Genomic DNA, 18299 nt, shown 5'->3' with positions numbered 1-18299 from the left:
ATGAAGTGCAAAGAAATGGAAGTTTAGCTTGAAATAAAAAGACAGCTGTCTGACCCATCACCTGTGAGAAAAGTGTCATGTTTAAGTAAGAGTTTTGTCCAGTACCTAACCAGTTGCATCCCACGACTGAGTGTGCGCTTGGAGTGAGAAGAGATGATGGGGATGGGTAGACAGGTTGCAGAATGTTCTCCTGATTTAAGGAGCCAGTTCAGTGACCATAACCCTCCTCAAATCCTGTGGAGTTGCCTGTAATGGCTGCAACAGCCATCGCTTGACATGGAACTATTCTCAGCTCTATAAGTCAGATTTTATTCAGAGGGCAATATAAATCAAATACAGTCAACAAGGAATTGCAAAAACCATTTTAAGCGGGCAGAGCCTAGGAAAATATGTATCCCCCACAGGAAGAAAGTACCTGGGACTCCTGCTTAGGGTTACATCCCTCTAAGAAGGGCAACACTAGAAGCCAAAAGTTAACCAGTCGGTGTTTCATTTATGAAGCGACCATGCAATATGGTAAGCAATACCAACAAACAGCCAGCAGAGGTCAGAATCTGTGGCTAACATTTTGAGATACACTAGCTCAGTCCCTGCTGAGTTGGTTTCAGTTTGGAATAATCAGTCTTCTGTTGTTCCATGACTATGTCTGGAAACATGAAAGCAGATTCCTCTTTTTCTTCAAACCATTACCTAGTTGCAAGGTGACAAATACCACAAATAAATTGTATTTTCTTTCTGACAGTCTCTATAAATTCTGCAACATACAGATAAATTTGTGAAAGTTAGCACTGAGCTTCAACCTAGCAACAGAAAGATCTATTTTTTTTTAAGAGCCCAAGGATTGGATATCTCTCTTTAAAACATACACAAGGCATAAATACAAGCTTACCTCATAATCTGTGGACTCATGAAAGCCAATACATCAGCTGCAACTTTCAGAATGGCAACTTTGATCAATAAAAGTTTAAACGTTTGCCACAATGGCAAAAGCAGAGATGGCTTCTTTATTACACTTCTATGAGCCTGTAGATTAGACCGACAAAAGAAATTCTGAAAATACTGAAATTTTTTTCTCAGGTAACAAAAATTATATCTAAAACAATGATCATAATGTGCTGGGGCATCAAGGTGGCTTTGATGTGCATCTGCCACACCAGAATCGGTGTGCTTTTTGTAAGCACAGTACCAAGAATTGCACATGTAAACTGGTAACAAAATGTTTATTCCTAGCAAGTTCTAGAAACATGCTTAAGTATAACACACCAAAGAAAGAGTGCTTTTGGGCTGTGTGTAATAACTTACCATCACCTTAAGTGGCGCAGCGGGGAAATGCTTGACTAACAAGCAGAATGTTGCCAGTTCAAATCCCCACTGGTACAATATCGGGCAGCAGCAATATAGGAAGATGCTGAAAGGCATCATCTCATACTGCATGGGAGATGGCAATGGTAAACCCCTCCTGTATTCTACCAAGGAAAACCACAGGGCTCTGTGGGCTCCAGAAGTCGAAATTGACTTGATAGCACAATTTACCTTTAATTTCTTATCAGTCACCAAGCATGCCAATTTCACCTCTATATGTATGTATGTGAATGTGTGTGATGCCAAGCATATACAGGAGAACCCTGTTAATCGCGGGTCCAGTGCCCACGGTTTCGCGTATCCGCGGTTGGGTAATAGACACTCAACCTTGGTATATGTGAAATTACCTCAAGTCATTTCTGGCTGCCATTTTGAGTTTGGGAGCCATTTTATGGCTCATTCTTTGAAAAAACCGGGGGGGCATTATTATCGGCCAATTTTCTAGTCTTGGGGGGCATCCTTGAACTCCTTAAGGGCAATGGAGCACGGCAGGGCACTTTATTTAGCCTGTTTTGTAATTTGGGGGGCAATTTTGGGTGGTGTTGAAACCTAACCCCCTAATTTACATTCACTGTGATGCCCCATTATTCATGGGTTCACTATCTTCCCCCCACTGCCCATCTTCCCCCCATGAAGAATGGGGTTCTCCTGTACTTAAAATCATGGTTCTGATGTGCTGAACACATCTGCAAGTCTTGGCACTTAACAGTAATGATCAATTTGTGTTCATTTATCCCATTCTTCGAGAAGGAACTATCAGTTCAAACTAATGTCATGGTGCCTAAAGGCCAAGCACAGTGGGCAGCAAGACTGCCTTTCATTCACCCACCAGGACTGGTCCTATTTCTGGGGCTGCTAAGTGCCCATGTGGGGTTATCAGTTGCCTAGCTAATATCCAACATATGTAGGCTTACATTACTTAATCTATTTCCAAACTGTAAGCAGCTTGACAGTGGTGCAGTTTGGGCCTATGGACAGTTCTGTGTGTGACCTACACTATGTGTAGCTTCAAGTTCATATGGACTCGCTCCCTGTTTTCCCAATGTAACATCTGAAGGTAGTTGGCATATAGAATGCTAGCAGATGTGAAGATGAGAGAGGTCATGATCATACGGCAGAAGTTCTTACATCTACAAATGTGGTTGGCTGATATTATTAGATCTACAAATAGCATGACAAATAGCATCCCACAAATACCGTACTCTACTAAAACAAACTTGCCTTTCACTGGTCCTACTTCTGGTCCTAAGGGCTGCTAGGTGCCCATGCGTAGGGTCACAATTGCCTAGGTAATATCCAACTTATGTAGGCTTACACTACTCAATCCACTCCAAGACCGCAGGCAGCTTATCAGTTGGGAGGAGAGCTGGTCTTGTGGTAGCAAGCATGAATTGTCTCCTTTGTGAAGCAGGTCCGCCTTGGTTTGCATTTGAATGTGAGAGTATATGTGAGCTATATCATCCCTGGAAGATATCCCCTTTAGGGGATGGGCTGCTCTGGTAAGAGCACCTGCATGCTTGTGTGCAAAAGGTTCCAAGTTTCCTCCCCGGCATCTTCAAGATATGGCCGAGAGATTCCTGCCTGCAAACCTGGAGAAGCCACTGCCAGTCCGGGTAGACAATACTAAGCTAGATGGACCAATGGTCTGACTCTTCCTATGTTCCTATGTGCATTTTGGGCCTATGGACAATTCTGCATGTGACCTACACTGTGTGTAGCTTCAAGTTCATATGGACTTGCTCCCTGTTTTCCCAGTGTAACATACTGAAAGTGGTTGGCATAGAAAATGTTAGTAGATATGAAGATGAGAGAGATCATGATCATATGGCTGAAGTTCTTAGATCTACAAATGTGGTTGGCTGATATTATTAGATGTACAAATGGAATGCATCACACAAATACTGCAAACAAACGTGGAGAGGAAAACAGAAGGATTGAGGTAAAAATTTCTAACCTTAGACCAGAACTGCACAAGTTCCTGCAGATGATGGACTACAGCTCCTATCATACTCCTCATGTTTATTTGCGGTCATAGACCAAAATTTAAAGCATATATAATAATACACATATAATATAATAATAATATATTCAAAGATCCAATATTGTCTCATCCTGATCAGCAGTTTCCAATTTACATAATCTGGTTTACCATCTGTTGTCTAACATTCTTAGCTGCCTCACAGAACTTAGCAGCTTTAATTGTTACTTCCTCCTCCTGATCTGAGAGCAGATAATTGACATAGAATACATCTGTATGACCTGGGAAATCAGCCAGTAATGGGGAAATATAATGCAATCCTAAGTCCCTACAAAAGAGGCAGCGGAGTAGAATATGAAAAATAGACTCCTGTTCTCCAGAACCGCAAGGGCACAATCTCTGCTCTTTTGGTATCCCTTTAAATTTACCTTCTAGTTCAGCTGAAGGTAGCACATTAAATCTGGCCAGTGTAAACATCCTGCGATACTTAGTAATCATAATCATATCCAAGTAATTCGCAGGTTTAGTATTATACATTTGTAATCCCAGAAAAACCTCTTTGGAGATTAGAGATTGATCAATCTGCATTTCTATATCATAGATCCGCTGCTTTAGTATCAGTCTTGCATGGGAGAAACCCATTTATAATAGAACGTCTGGACTAAAGCCATATAAACTTATTTGGTGGGATATTGACAGCTTCCAACTAGAATTAAAATTATCAATAAGAATTAGGTGAACAAGACCAGTAGAGAAAAAAGACAACCTTAACCAATAGCTCAAAATGGAAAACCACATCCGGGATTCCATCTTAAGCATACCAGTTTCCACCCTCAATATTACATTGGGAACACATCTAGGACTCTGTAAAATAGATCTCAAAAACTTTGTCTGAACTACCTCTAAAGGTATGCAGTTAGTATAGGGGTCCAACTGCGACCCATAGAGCAAGTGGGGGCAGGCTTTAGCCATAAATAACTTAAGAGCAGCTGGTACAAACTGAGCCCCATCTTGATGAAAATATGATTGAATGGCCAATGCTGATTTATGTGCATTTTGGGTAACATATTGCAGATGTGCTTGGCGTTTTGTGGAGGCCTAGAAAACAACCCCTAGATATTTAAAGGTCTTAACCTGTTCTAATTTATGTCCAGCCAAGGACCGGTTCAAGGTCTTTGGGCGCTTAGCGAAGGCCAGAATTTTGGTCTTGCTATAACTGATTTCCAGAGCATATTTGTGGCAAAAGATAGCCAGAGAGCAAAGCGCTCTATGGAGCCCAACAGGAGTCTGAGATAAAATCACTACATCATCTGCATAAAGCAGGATATTAACCTGTCTATTGGCCAATTCAGGTGGATGAAAAGATGGATTAGTAATAAAATCCACGATAGGGTTAATGTAGTAATTAAAAAGAGCTGGAGCAAGTATACAGCCTTGCCTCACTCCTCGAAAGGTAGGAATTTCCTTCGTGAGGATTCCAGCTAAACTGCATTGGACCTTCAAACATGAATTCTTATGAAGTTTATAAATTAAAAGTAGCAAACGACGATCAATAGAGAAGTTAAACAACCTTTCCCATAATTTGTATCTGGATAAGGAATCAAATGCCGATTTAAAATCCACAAAGGCAGCAAAAAGAGTGGAACGGGGTAAATTAGAATATTTCTCTGCTAGGTGTTGTAAGACTAAAGCATGCTCAATAGTAGAGTGATTGGCCCTAAAGCCTGCCTGCTTATCAGCCAACACCTGGTCTTTATCCATCCAGTCCTGAAATTTGCTGAGTAGGTGGAGTGCATACATTTTACCAATAACATTAAGAAGGCTAATAGGGCGATAATTTGATATCATACTACTGGCCACTGTGGTTGGGGATGATTGGAACTGTAGTCCAAAAACAGCTCTAGGGCTAAAGTTGTGCAGCCCTGCCCTAGAACACAAACAGCAATTTTTTGAGACACAGGAAATGACGCCAGTTCTCCAAGGCCCAACAGAGGTGCAAATCTAAGTTCTAGGGACAAATCACTTTCTACGGGGATATTTATTCTCATCAGAATTACCTTTACATTCTTGGTTGACTTTAAAATTTCCTTTCTCCACTGCTTTTCAAAATCTGGACATACAACGTAAGGTGAATCACTTTCGTTTAACTCAAACAGGTCATCTCTTTCCAATGGTTTCTTATAACCTAAAGTTATAACTCTATTAAAGAAAAAAGAATTACAAAATAATATAGAGTCAAAGACAAAATAACTCCACACATGTGGTAGTGAACTTAAACCCACATTCACAAAAAGAGTATTGAAGGCCAGGGCCATGTTTCGAATCTTACATTATTTCTGTAACTAGAAAGTGGAAATCTGGTTGTCTGTTCCACCAACACCTGCAGAAAAACTAAGGCTATGGGATAAACTAAGTAAACTGAATGGGGGAGGGAGAGGAACCCCAGAACCCCATGTTTTGCTTCCATAACCAATATGTGTACAATATGTAAAGAACTATTCTTCCCAACTTCCCTTTTTGTCCCTTGATTCATATTCTGACCTGAAAAGTGTGGGAAACAGCTAGAAAATGACTGGAAGTAAAATGCAAATATGTAACGTCAAAATTAAACTTTAGAAATCAAGATCAATAATCAGGCTTACACATAAGAATCATATACTGAATATTATTACTGAACTGGCTGAAATTCCATGCCAGTACAATTTAGGGACATGCTCGAAACGAGATTCGGCTTCTGAATCCAATCACAATCCCTTTAAAACTGAGGACTTCCACAGCCTGTTTAATATGGAGGAAAGCAGGTCCACTCCTGTTCCTCCTCCACTTGCCACCATTGCCATACCCATGGTGTTCCCCCAGGCTATCAGCGCTCACCAGCAGGCCTCTCCCCCAGCTGCCCCCCATGCAGCGCCGGTACATACATGATGTGAATGCCAGCATCATGCACAGGCTGCTGGGGAGAACACTGCTAGCATGCTGATAGCTGGGGCAGGGTGGGGGAGCATCACAAGTTAGGGATGTGCATGAACCTGCTCGGTGTTCTATTCCTAGAACACCGAACAGGTATGGAACTCCCGTGTTCAAACCAATTTGAATGCGGGGGCTCCTTTAAGGCACGGGGAAGGTGCTCTTACCTCCCTCTCTGCACTTCCCTCTCCAGTACTGCTGTAAAAACTGCTGGCATGGGGTGGCTGTATTCCCTCTTGCCACCCCGGTCAACATAAATTACTGGAAACGGAGCATTGGTTACTCACCGTGAAGGCTTCTTCTGGTTGCTGAGGTCAAGGCCATCTCTACGGGTTATCCTCATCTTGTGCTCCAGGGGCAGGACTTAAGTTAATTAGTTGAAGAAAGACCCGGGCTGAGGAGGATGACCCCGCCCAGTTTTTACAAGCCTAGTAGAATGCAGTAGAGAAGGTATTACAGGTAGAGAAAAGGGGCAGTGAGAAGGAAGACCCCCAGCATTCAAGTCTGCAGGTGGCAGCTCCATGATACACCGAGATCAGGAACGTCTCCCCCAGATGCAGTGCAGAACAGAATGGGTGGGTCGAGATGGCCTTGACCTCAGCAACCAGAAGACGCCTTCACGGTGAGTAACCAATGCTCTGTTCTCAGTTGTTGGGGTCAAGGCCATCTCTATGGGACATACCTAAGCTGTATGTCTCGCAGGAGAGACTGGACTTGACTAATCCTGGGGGAGAGTGCTCTGAAGGACACGTCGGGCAAATGCTGCCAGGACAGAGGCAAAGGTGTCCAGCTTGTAGTGCCGCGTGAAGGTCGATGGATTATTCCAAGTCGCGGCCTTGCATATCTCATGTAGAGGAGCGTTTGTAGAGAATGCGGCGGATGCAGCTGCCGCTTGAGTGGAATGAGCCGTGATCCTAGCTGGGGGTTGCAGTTGTTGGGATTCATATGCTGAGACGATCTGGCGATGGTAGCTGAGGAGACCGCGTCACCCATGGAGACTGGTAGGTATGAAACTAGCATAATCTCGGATTTCCTGAAGGAAGCAGTCCTCTTTATGTATGTTTTAAGGCAACGCTGGACGTCCAGCTTATGCCACAGTTTTCTTGGGCATGTAGAGGGCGTGGACAGAAGGTAGGTAGGAATACGTCCTGAGAGAGATGGAATTGTGACAGGACCTTAGGTCTGAAAAAGGGGTCCGGGATGAGGCGGACAGAGTCCTCCACAAACACACAGAAAGATTTATGAATCAACAAGGCCCATAGCTCTGACACACGTCTGGCGGTAGTGACAGCCACCAGGAAGGCTATCTTGAAGGAGAGCATTTTGAGAGAGATTGATTTGATAGGTTCGAACGGTGTCCGCTGCAGGGCCCTGAGGCGATAGTAGTGTCACCCCACGGAGGAAACACATGAGGAGGGAATGGACAAGCATAGACCTGCGAGAGGTGCCGGCAATCAAGCCCATCAGCGATGCCGCTCGTCTCTTCAAGGTGTTGGGCTTGAGCCCCTTATCCAGGCCCTCCTGGAGGAATTGTAAAAGGTGAGTCGTAGAGGCCGTGCCCTTCTTGATATGATGGTGGGAGGACCAGCGTAGGAAAGCTCTCCAGGTGCATTGGTATATTCTGTTAGTGGAGTCTCTGCATGAGGCCAGGATAGTAGTGGTGACGTTCTGGGGGAGCCCCTTCTCTGCTAGGATCCTCTGCTCAGTCTCCATGCAGCTAGCCAAAACCAGCCTGGATCTGGGTGGTGTACTGGCCCCTGAGATAGGAGGTTGGGGGAGACTGGGTGGTGCCAAGGTTCCACAATACTGAGATGGAGGAGCTTGGCGAACCAATGGCGACGGGGCCAGTGGGGTGCCACCAGTATCACCTCTGCCTTCTAGGTCCTGATGCGTCTGAGGAAGCGTGCTAGGAGAGGGATAGGTGGAAATGCGTAAAGGACCCCCAGAGACCAGGGTGCGGACAGGGGGTCTGTGTCCTCTGTCGTCGTGCATGGAAACCTTGAGATGAATCTCAGGAGCTTTGCGTTGATGGGAGTTGCGAAGAGGTCGACCTCCAGGGACTCCCACCTGCATGCCAATTGTTCGAAAACTCGGGGGTGAAGTGACCACTCGCCCAGAAGGAGGTCCTCTCGGCTGAGCCAGTCTGCCAGAGAGTTGAGGTAGCCAGAGAGTTGAGTCCGCCTCCTCAACTCCTTTTGACATGATGTGCTGTGATGGAGAGGAGGTGTTCCTCTGCCCACGAGAGTAAGAGGGTCGCCTCTTGATGTAGTGATCTGGACCAGGTGCCCCCGTCTGTTCACATGGGCCTTTGCCGTTGTATTATCTGTCTTTACGAGGACATCCTTTCCCTGGACTATGTCATGGAAGCTGGAGAGTGCCAAGCGGATGGCCCTGAGCTCCATCCAGTTGATGGAATGCTTCTGCTCCAAAGGAGACCATCGGCCCTGAGTGGAGTGTTGGAGACAGTGGGCTCCCCATCCCCTGGTGCTGGCATCCGTGGTTACTATAAGGCGCGGATAGTCCATGTATCGTTTGCCCTGCAGTATGTTCTGGGGTGCCAGCCACTAGAGGAGGGAGTAACGTACCGGTGAAGGAAGGGTCAGCAGAACTGGCCTCTTTAGAGATATGGCTGTCTGGTGAGGCAGGAGAAACCACTGGAGGGTTTGAAGATGGAACCTGGCCCAGGGAACCAACTCAAGGGTGGCGACCATGAGGCCCAAGATTCTTGTGAGAGACATCAAGGGTACTGCATGGGAGTCCAGTGCCTATCGGATTTCTGAAGTCAGGAGTAGAAATCTGCCGTGTGGGAGGAATAAACGATCCTGGTGAGTGTCGATTATAACTCCGAGATGGCGAAGGCAATGTGCGGGGACCAGTTGGCTTTTTTAAACGTTGATAATAAAGCCGTGGCACCATAGAGTGAGTAGGGCAGTCTGCAGATCGACCGAGGCCAGCGTCTTGGAGCGAGATTGCAGGAGAAGGTTGTCTAAGTATGCAAAGGCCCTGATCCCACGCAGGCGAAGGGTCGCCAGGAGGGGGGCCAGGACCTTTGTGAATACCCTGGGGGCTGAGGACAGCCCGAAGGGAAGGGCGGTGTATTGATAATCGATGCCCGCGTACTTGAATCTCAGGAGGGATCTGCCGTCTTGGTGGATCGGGATATGGAGGTAAGCCTCCTTCAAGTCTACTGATGAGAGGAGATCCCCATGATGTAGGGATTCCATGATGGCTCTGAGCGTCTCCATCCAAAACCTGTTGTACCGCACCCACTTGTTTACAAATTTTAGGTCCAGCACCGCTTGGAATGAGCCGTCCCTCTTTGGCACTGTGAAGAGAATAGAGTAAACGCCCCTCCCTACCTGGTCCTGAGGGACCCACTCCACGGCTCCGATCTCCACGAGGTGTCAAATTGTGCGGGTCAGGTTTGAGTGTTTGGTAGAAGAGTTTGAGCGCGGGGTAGGCAGGAATCTGGTGGGGGAGGGCCGTTCAGCTCTATTATGTAGCCTTGCTCGATCACATTGAGCACTCATGTGTCTGTAGGTCTGCTCCCATGCGTGCAGGAAGGCGGAAGGCGACCTCCCAGGAGTGCCTGGCCCGAGTCATAGCTGTTGCTTGAACTGTTTTGCCTGAGAGGAAGGCTGTCTATTTCCCTGGGTTCTGGCAGGGAAACACTGCCAGTTCCAGGTTCCTCGCTGCTGCTTGAGGTCCCGATCCCTGGGCCTGTAAGAGGTGCGAAAGGGCCGAAAGGACTGGACGGACTGTCTGAATGCTGGCTTGTCCTGTTTGCGGGGTACGGAAGGCATGGTCTTCCGCTTGTCAGCAGATTCTACAAGGACTTCTTAAAGGGAAGCCTCCCCAAAGAGTTTCTTGGCGTTGTAAGGTACTGCCGACAGGTTAGCCTTAGAGGTGGTCCACTTGCCAGCTTTTAAGCCATAAATGCCTCCTTCCCACGACTGATGCAGCAGAAGCCCTAGAAGAGAATCTGATGGCGTCAAGAGTGGCATCCACCACAAAGGCTTGGGCCTTCTGCAACTTAACCAGCTGCTGTCTAAGGCAGGGAGAGACCATCTGGGAGTCAGCAAGGAGGTCATCGAACCAGAGGAGGCTGGCCCTGGCAGCCATGGATGCGGCAGCTGACACCCTGGTAGCATAAGAAGAGTTGTCATGTACCCGCTTCAGGGCCATTTCTGCTTTTTTGTCAGACGGATGTTTGAGGGAGACTTCTCTATCTCGCGGCAGCAGCAAATTTGAGACCAGCTGAGCCACTGGCGTGTCTGTATTTGGAGTTTTCAGAAGAGACGCTGGTTCCTGTTGAAGAAAGTAAAAACATGCCGCCTCCATGGGCTTGCGCACCAAGGCGGGTAAGGCCCATTCCTCCCTAATGCTTTCAATGAAACAGTCAAGCAAGGGGAGAAGCATGTCCTTAGGTTTTGCCTTGGGAAACACTAAGTCACCCTTAGAAGCGGGAGTAGTGTCAGGTTGGATCTTGGATTGCAAGCCTATAGTTGTAAGGATTTTTGTCATTAAAGGGTTAAAGTCCTCTGGGCCAAACAGATGTTGAGAGACATGAGAGGGTTCAGGCCCCTCGCCCCCCCCTCCCGACCATTCGCCCTCCTCCTTATCCAAAGGGGTAGTTGGCGTCTGCGCCTCTTCTCCTGAGTCCATCTGAACCTCCTCCATGTGGGGGCCCCCGCCAGAGGCCACAGGTCTGGCATACTGCAATGGAAATGTGGGCTGGGCTTGCACTTTAAGAGGTCTGGATCCCCAGAATCCCAATCTGAGAGTTCAGATGAGTGAGCCCTGGTGGCCTGAGGGGAGGAGGCTTTAGACTGTTTTGATGAAGCCTTAGTGTGCTTCCTTTTCTTTTTGGCTTTTTTGGGAGGGGGGGGGGCTAGACTCAGAGGACTCCTCAGAGGAAGAGTCCCTTTTCCTCTTTCTGGATAGTTTTTTACACTTTTGGGGGTGCAATTGCAAAAAGGTATCCACCATAGCGTTTTATAGCCATGTCTGCCATTCTGGAGGCATAGAGGCAGGGGAAGCAGCAAACGGAGACCCCGCGGTGGAGCTACCCCCCCCCCCGGGCAGAGCTCACCACATTCGGAAGAGCAGGTGCCGAGAGGACCTCCGTTGGAGCAGCTGCGTTCTTGGCGGGCTTTTCGGGGCAGGCGCCCTCTTGGAGCGTCGGGGAAGGCGCTGCCTCCATGCTGGTCTCTGATGTCGCTCTCCTCTCCCTCTGCAGCGGCAGCGGATAAATCACCAGGCACCCTGCTGCTGCGTTGCTCCACAGAACCCGGGGAGGAAAGGGCTCCGCCGTCTCACTCGGGCTGGAGGTCTGTTGAGCCGCTGAGGGGCGCGTTCCAGCGCCCGAGGGCGGGAGACGCACTGTGGCTGTGGACGGCTTCCCTTCGGACGGCACTCTGGCAGCCAGTGGGGGTGGCAGTGGAAGGGACGAACCGGGCACTCTAGTGCCCTGTGGAAAGTCCCTCTTCGGCTTCCCCACAGGAACACAAATATGCAAAGATGTTCCTAGTAGCTCCATATGGGTGGGGGGGGAGAGGAGGGGGAAGCGGGGAGATAAACGAAAGAAGAACAATCTGCTTCTTCTTCTTTTTGCAGAAGGTAAACAAGCAACAGGGCACAGAAAAATAGCAAGGTAGAAAACTGCGGAAGGAAAAGGCTAGAATAAACGGAGAGAGAAAAAAGCCTACCTGGAGCTACACAGGACTGAAAGAACTGGGCGGGGTCATCCTCCTCAGCCCGGGTCTTTCTTCAACTAATTAACTTAAGTCCTGCCCCTGGAGCATGTGATAACCCATAGAGATGGCCTTGACCCCAGCAACCGAGAATGGCACTTCCAGTATTACGCTGACTAGGACAGCAAGAGGGAATACCGACGCCCTGCGCCAGCAGTTTTTACAGCCGTGCCAAATGGGGGAGGACAGCGGGGGGGAGGTAAGAGCACCCTCCCCATGCCTTAAAAGAGCCCCTGCCCACTCGCAGGTGTGCACGGAACCAGTTCCATGCACACCCCTACCACGAGTACAGCTATGGGAGCGAACAGAGGAGAAGCAGGATGAACCTGCTCTCCTGCATATTAAAGGGGCTGTGGAAACCCTCAATTTAAAAAGGAATTGTGCCATGATTCCGAAGCACATTTTGGCACATTCCTAGTGGAATGTTCAAATACTCACTGGGTTGCATGGTTCAGGCCGTAATACAATAGCATGCTTTCTAAACAAGCAAGAAAGTAATAACTGTAACAAAACACGCTCCCAGTCCAGAAGAGGTCGAAGCGTCTCTATTATAGATAACAACAACTACATCTTAAGTCCCATCTCATCAAAATGAGTATGTGGGATGTTTACTTGAAGCAAAATTTGAATGTGGCAAGTGAGGGAGGCATAGAATGTAAAACAAAATGATGGCAGTTGGGGAGAGAGGTGAGAAGCCCTGAACAAGGTATAATGAGAAGGTAAGCCTGAAAGAAGCTCCTATGGGGGAATCCTAAAAGAACATGTCAAAGCTACAACAGTCAAAATCAACCTTATCATGTGCCCTTAATTAACTGCCTGGCACAGCAATTAATCAATTAGTTAATTGCCTGGCACAGAAATTATTTGTATAAATAAATGTTAGAAATGCCAGTCAAAGCAGGCATAGTTAGGAATACGCATGTGAGGTCTGATGAAAAGGAACACACATGATTGCAAAAGATTCTTAAACAGATGTTGTTGCAAGTTGTTGCCTGGTAACAGTCTAAAGTTTTAATTTTGTTTGGCTTATGGCCATAAATAAAATGATTCTGATTCTAAACAGAAGTGACCAACTGCTGATTATGAAACCAAAATTTTGTCAGCTGATAGCCGAACATTATTTTTTTCAAATCTTGTAAGACAACCTACAGTCCAACATGAATACACAAGCCCCTTTGTGTTGCATTGAAATCAAACACATACAATTGCACAAAGGACTGCATGCTCAGTTTACCAGTGCAATGTATAGGCTTGTCTGTTCTTTTGAATCTTCTAGACCAGTGATTCTCAAACTTGGGTCCTCAGGTGTTATTGGACTTCAACTCCCATAATCCTCAAGCAAAGGCCACTGAGGCTGGGGATTATGGGAGTTGAAGTCCAATAACACCTGAGGACCCAAGTTTGAGAATCCCTGTTCTAGACTATTTTGGAAAAAGCATGAGACTTAGAAATATACAACAATTAATAATGATAGTGATTTTTAACATACACTTCATGATGACCAACTCACTAAGAAGAATGTCTTTTCAATGCCTATTGGAGGACATTTTTTTCAGAATAATTATAAAGAGATTAATCTTTGAATGAGTTATGTAAACTGAGTGAGAGAGAATGGAAAACAGGCATGAATCGTTTATTTAAATGTTACATAGATTACTATGCCAAATACTAATGCTCTCAATCTAATTTTAGATTCATCACTGGACATACTGTGTAGAAACTTGATGGAAGAACCATTTTTGAACAAGGGGTTTAACAAAAGAAGCAATTATTACAATAGCTATACTTCTCCTTTACCTCTGCTCTGAGTCAGAGACTAAACATGGCAGAAAGGCACATGCATTTGCTGATTCTGCTTTTATTATGAAAAAACAACAGCATACACATTAGGCTATATTCCTGCCTGGGGCTCATTTAATGTGGAACGTACTGCATAGATGCTGCTATATTTTTCCTTCTCCAGAACTGTGCAAGTCTATCCAACACCAATAAGTAGGGAAAAGAGTGATATGCCAATGTGGATTGTACTGCTTGTTATTTACCCCAAACTGTAGATGTAGGGCGTGGATGTTTTGATTTGAAGACTGTGATGAAAACCATACCATGGCTGACATCCAGACTAACGCAGCACTCATGATCTGCTGTGCTGCTACTACAGGGAAGAGGTGATTTTCACTTATCTCCCCTTTCCTCTAGTCCACTGTGCTTCCCAGAAATATATCCCCAAGAGTCACATAGACCTTAGTGACGTATTTTCAGGAGGTACAGTCAACAAGACAGATGAAAATCACTCCTCCCTGACAGCACCAGCACAGCATTAGCAGCATCAGTGCTGTGACAGTCTGGATGCAAGCTAATAATATTTTCTATGTACAGTATTTCTGTCTTCCCAGATACTGGTTAAACAAAGAGGAGGTTAATGTGCTTTAAAGCCCATTGTGAATTTAGAACAACATGCATAGATCTGTACCTGCTGTACCAAGAATATGTTATCTTGCTGAAGAAGGAAGCATTTTCTTCAGTGCTATGTTTCTATAGAAAAACAGAAATAAGAATTTAAGACTAAAGTCATTCCATTTCTCCTGCTTCTAGGAAAATTAAAATGCAATAGGAGTCCAAAACTTTGCTATCAGATTTATGCAAAATAGAATTTATACACTTTTTAAAATTGCCTATCATTATTGATATCGTGCCCTCACTAGGCATGGCACTTTACAGAATGATCACTAAATCCCCTATTGACTCATATACACATTTAAGAAATACATGTATTGTTCTTGTTATTTATACAAAAATTATTTTATTTGTTGAGTGTATATCACACTTTTCATTAAAATAATCCTAAAGCAGTTTACAATAATTTAAAATACACAATTAAAAGTACAAATATTTAATTTAAAAATAAAAATGCACCGATTTAAAAAGTTTAACATATATATAAAATAAAACAGTAACACACAGGATTGAAGGAACACTGTCATAACAGAATCTAGGGATTCTGACCAAGTATAGTAGTGACTTCTGCCAGTTTCCCATGGCAGGACAGGAGGACCTGATGATTCCATAAACAAAAAACGATAAGCCAAATAAAAGAAAAATGGTTATACTCAAATGAAGTAGGCAAAAAGATAAACGAGCATGTTTCAAATTCTTTGAAAAAAGTGGATCCAAGGTCATCTTTTTGTGTTACAGTGCTGCACTAAACAAATCCCAACAAAAACATGTGTTTAACTAGAGACACTCAAGCACCAAAGAGTTGTTTTTCCAATTCAAATAAAGCAATATGTACAATCAAGAGGTCTGAAAACACCTTTCTAGCCACCTCCCTATCAGTGTTTCCTCTAAGAGGGATTCCCAGATGTTTTTCAATATAACTCCCAGCATCCCCAACTGCAAAGGCCTTTGACTGGGGATTATGGGAGTTGTGGTCAACAACATCTGGGACTCCCTCTTAGAGGGAACACTGCTCCCCATAGATCTTATCAGCCTCCAAAGTTCTTGTCTTTTAGAGCACATATTTCTTTTCACTACAAACTGTGGCACAGGCAGCTTAAGAACGTAACAACAGCCCTGCTGGATCAGGCCCCAAGCCTTATATAGCAGGGGCAGAGGGAGACCAGCGGTTGGCCTGGGTTCAGCCCGCCACTGTGGCCCAAGCCCCGCCCCCTGTGTCAAGACACATTTGATGGCAGACGCAGTGCACATGGTTGAGCCACACCCCTGCATCTGGTGGCAGATGCAGGGAGCATAGCTTAGCTCGCAAACGGGTCCGCACAGCCCCATTTGTGAGCAAAGTCTGGCCAGCGCCACATTTGCAGCATGGCCAGAGCGGCTCTCCCTGCTATTTAAAAGGGAGGGCTGCATCACTCCTGGCCATGCTGTGATTGCAGTGCTGGTTTTGCTTGGGAGTTGAAGTCCAATAACATCTGGGGACCCAACCTTGAGAATCCCTGATCTAGAACATGAGCTCTGTTGGATCAGACCCAAGGCCTATCTCTAGTCCAGCACCCTGTTTCACACAGGGGCCCACCAGATGCCTCTGAGAAGCCTACAGACAAGAAGTGAGGGCATGCCCTCTCTTGCTGTTGCTCCCCTGCAACTGGTATTTAGAGGTATCTCAGTCCCATATGAACCCATATGAACTGAGGTTCCCATATGAACCCTTAATGAACTGAGGTTCCCATATGAACCCTTAATGAACTGAGGTTCCCATATGAACCCTTAATGAACAAACATTAAAATCTGCACCATAGGCCCCTGCTTTCTGGCCTGCTTCTTACACAGATATGTTGGGTGGGTACCAAGGATAGGGTATGTCAGTTGTGGAATTGCTGTTGTGAAATTCCACCTTTGGGGCATACATCAGGCCCCCCACAATGAGTACTTTTAAGCAAGCCCTGGTAACATTTTTATCCTGTCTTATTTTTTAAACTAGCTTTAAGTGGCTGGCTCCAGCATTTTACCCTGTTCCAAATGTGTTAATGTCCTGCTTGTCTTTTTCTTTTAAAATGTTTTGCCATTCTTGTTTTAAACATTTACTTTGTTATATTCATTGCTTTGCGACACTGTGTTTTAAAAGCGGTATAGATAGAAATAAAATAGTAAATAAGTGACACATTGGGGAATCTGATCACAGGTCTCCATGTCAGCTGCGAAAGCGGCTAGAGAGTTCATGCAAAACCACACAAAGTGCATTTCCCTCACAGTTGAGTCATATCAGTGCCTACTCCTAGAAAGCAAACATTAGGGAAGAAGAACTTCCAGAGTGAGGACGTAACTTCAGACAGTCATAAGACTGAATCTCACATCTAAAAAAGAAATGACCTGTTGGTAGCTTTTCTCTGTACGATTATGACCTTTCAGTGGAAAAAGAAAACATTTAGGAGGCAGAACCTAACCAGGAAGCTGTTTGAGACCTTAGTTCATACATGTATAGGCTTGTCTATCTTGGGACCAATCAGCAGAAAGGCCAAACACAGGGAAGAGCTGCTAATATTATTGTGCTATCTTTGACCGCTCATGTGCTTTGTTCAGATCCATGGTGGGTGCTGGAAGGAAAGGTTCTTCAAGCCTTTCCACCACCCAGAGTGCAGAAATAAGCAACTCTTATAAGCAACAGCTTCCACTGCATGCAGATACCACAGCCAATCTCCTTGCATTTCTCTTCTCTTGGCATCAGGCAATGGATCTGGCCAAAGTTCACCAGAGCTAGGAAGGTGATGCACCTCGGAACGCAGAATCGCTTTCAATAACTGCCAGCACCTCTTACACATCTGTAACTGAAGCAGAGTTTCAAGAACTCTGCCACATTCCAGTTTTGTGGAACTAGAAGAGAGAAGCCACCTTCTTTTTATAAAATAGCACAAATATTTTACCCCAGGGGCTCATGAACACTTAAGATTCTCCAGCCCAAGTTCCACAAAGGACCCCCAAAAGGAGAGCAAGCGACTCTTTCCAGAAAATCACCACATCTCCAGTGCGTATTGCTGTTATATTAAAACCCAACTAGAACAACGTCACGATGCAATTACCTTCCGTCCAAATGGCCGCAGGCGCTCGTAGGAACCTTCCCTGCCGCTGCTCCACAATGCACCCAGCATGTCTCCCAAAGCCTAAAGCGCCCGGAATATTGCCGGCAGTTCCCTGGCGTCGTTTCAGAGGCTGCTTCTCTCGGCAGCGAGCGGCGCAGCAGCAGCCCGAGCTCCTCCGATCGAAAGCTGAGGCGAGCCAATCCAGCGGGATTCAGTAATAAACTAGGGCGGGGCTATTGAGCTCAGTTAACAACACTGATAGCGGGACTGGATGATGGCAGTGAACGCGGAAGGCGGAGGGAGAGAAAACCCAGCCCTGGAAAAAAGACTCCAGACTGACACAGAAAATATGTTCAGTGTCTGAGACCTAGGTCAGACGGAGATCTGCCTTTGCTTCTCAGGGCTGCAGATCCCCCAGGCAGTGGTGCTCTTACCCCTGGATTTCGGGGCTGAAGTCCAGAACCTCCACACCCCGAGGTCTCCAAATCCTACTTAGTCTATCCTGGGTGGTATGGTCACTGCTGGTCCGCACTGTGCCAGGGTGGCTGAATGTGATTATGACCTGTCCTGGGTGCTTAAGAGACAGAGGGGAGAAGGGAGAAAGAAATATGTGGGATGGGAATGTGTTAAGTTGTGTCTTGAAATGTTTCTGCTAGTGCACATTTGCAAGAATATACCTGTTGTATATTCTTACATTATTGTGAGTTC

The 18299-nt window shown here is 45.9% G+C and overlaps 1 protein-coding gene across 5 annotated transcripts in view; it reads right to left on the bottom strand.

Annotated features, from left to right (window-relative positions):
* The window catches only part of LOC128351690 (ATP-binding cassette sub-family C member 2-like), a 77135-nt gene extending 59376 nt beyond the window's left edge, over positions 1 to 17759 (bottom strand). For 4 of the 5 annotated variants that reach the window (XR_008319979.1, XM_053311432.1, XM_053311434.1 and 1 more), the window contains exons 1-4: positions 17592 to 17759; positions 14531 to 14592; positions 5398 to 5539; positions 890 to 1023 (exon numbers count right to left, since the gene is read on the bottom strand). Coding sequence is in view for 4 of the 5 variants with exons in the window: in XM_053311432.1 (XP_053167407.1) it covers positions 890 to 1023; positions 5398 to 5539; positions 14531 to 14592; positions 17592 to 17660 (407 nt within the window). In the remaining variant the exon portion in view is untranslated. The remainder of the gene's footprint in view (positions 1 to 889; positions 1024 to 5397; positions 5540 to 14530; positions 14593 to 17591) is intronic. The other variant, XM_053311436.1, reaches the window with a different exon arrangement.
* Between the last annotated feature and the right edge of the window lie 540 nt (positions 17760 to 18299).

This window comes from Hemicordylus capensis, chromosome 3 (assembly GCF_027244095.1).
Source record: "Hemicordylus capensis ecotype Gifberg chromosome 3, rHemCap1.1.pri, whole genome shotgun sequence".
NCBI classification, from domain to species: domain Eukaryota; kingdom Metazoa; phylum Chordata; class Lepidosauria; order Squamata; family Cordylidae; genus Hemicordylus; species Hemicordylus capensis.
Note: the sequence above shows the minus strand (reverse complement) of the source record. Positions and strands in the feature narration are given on the sequence as shown.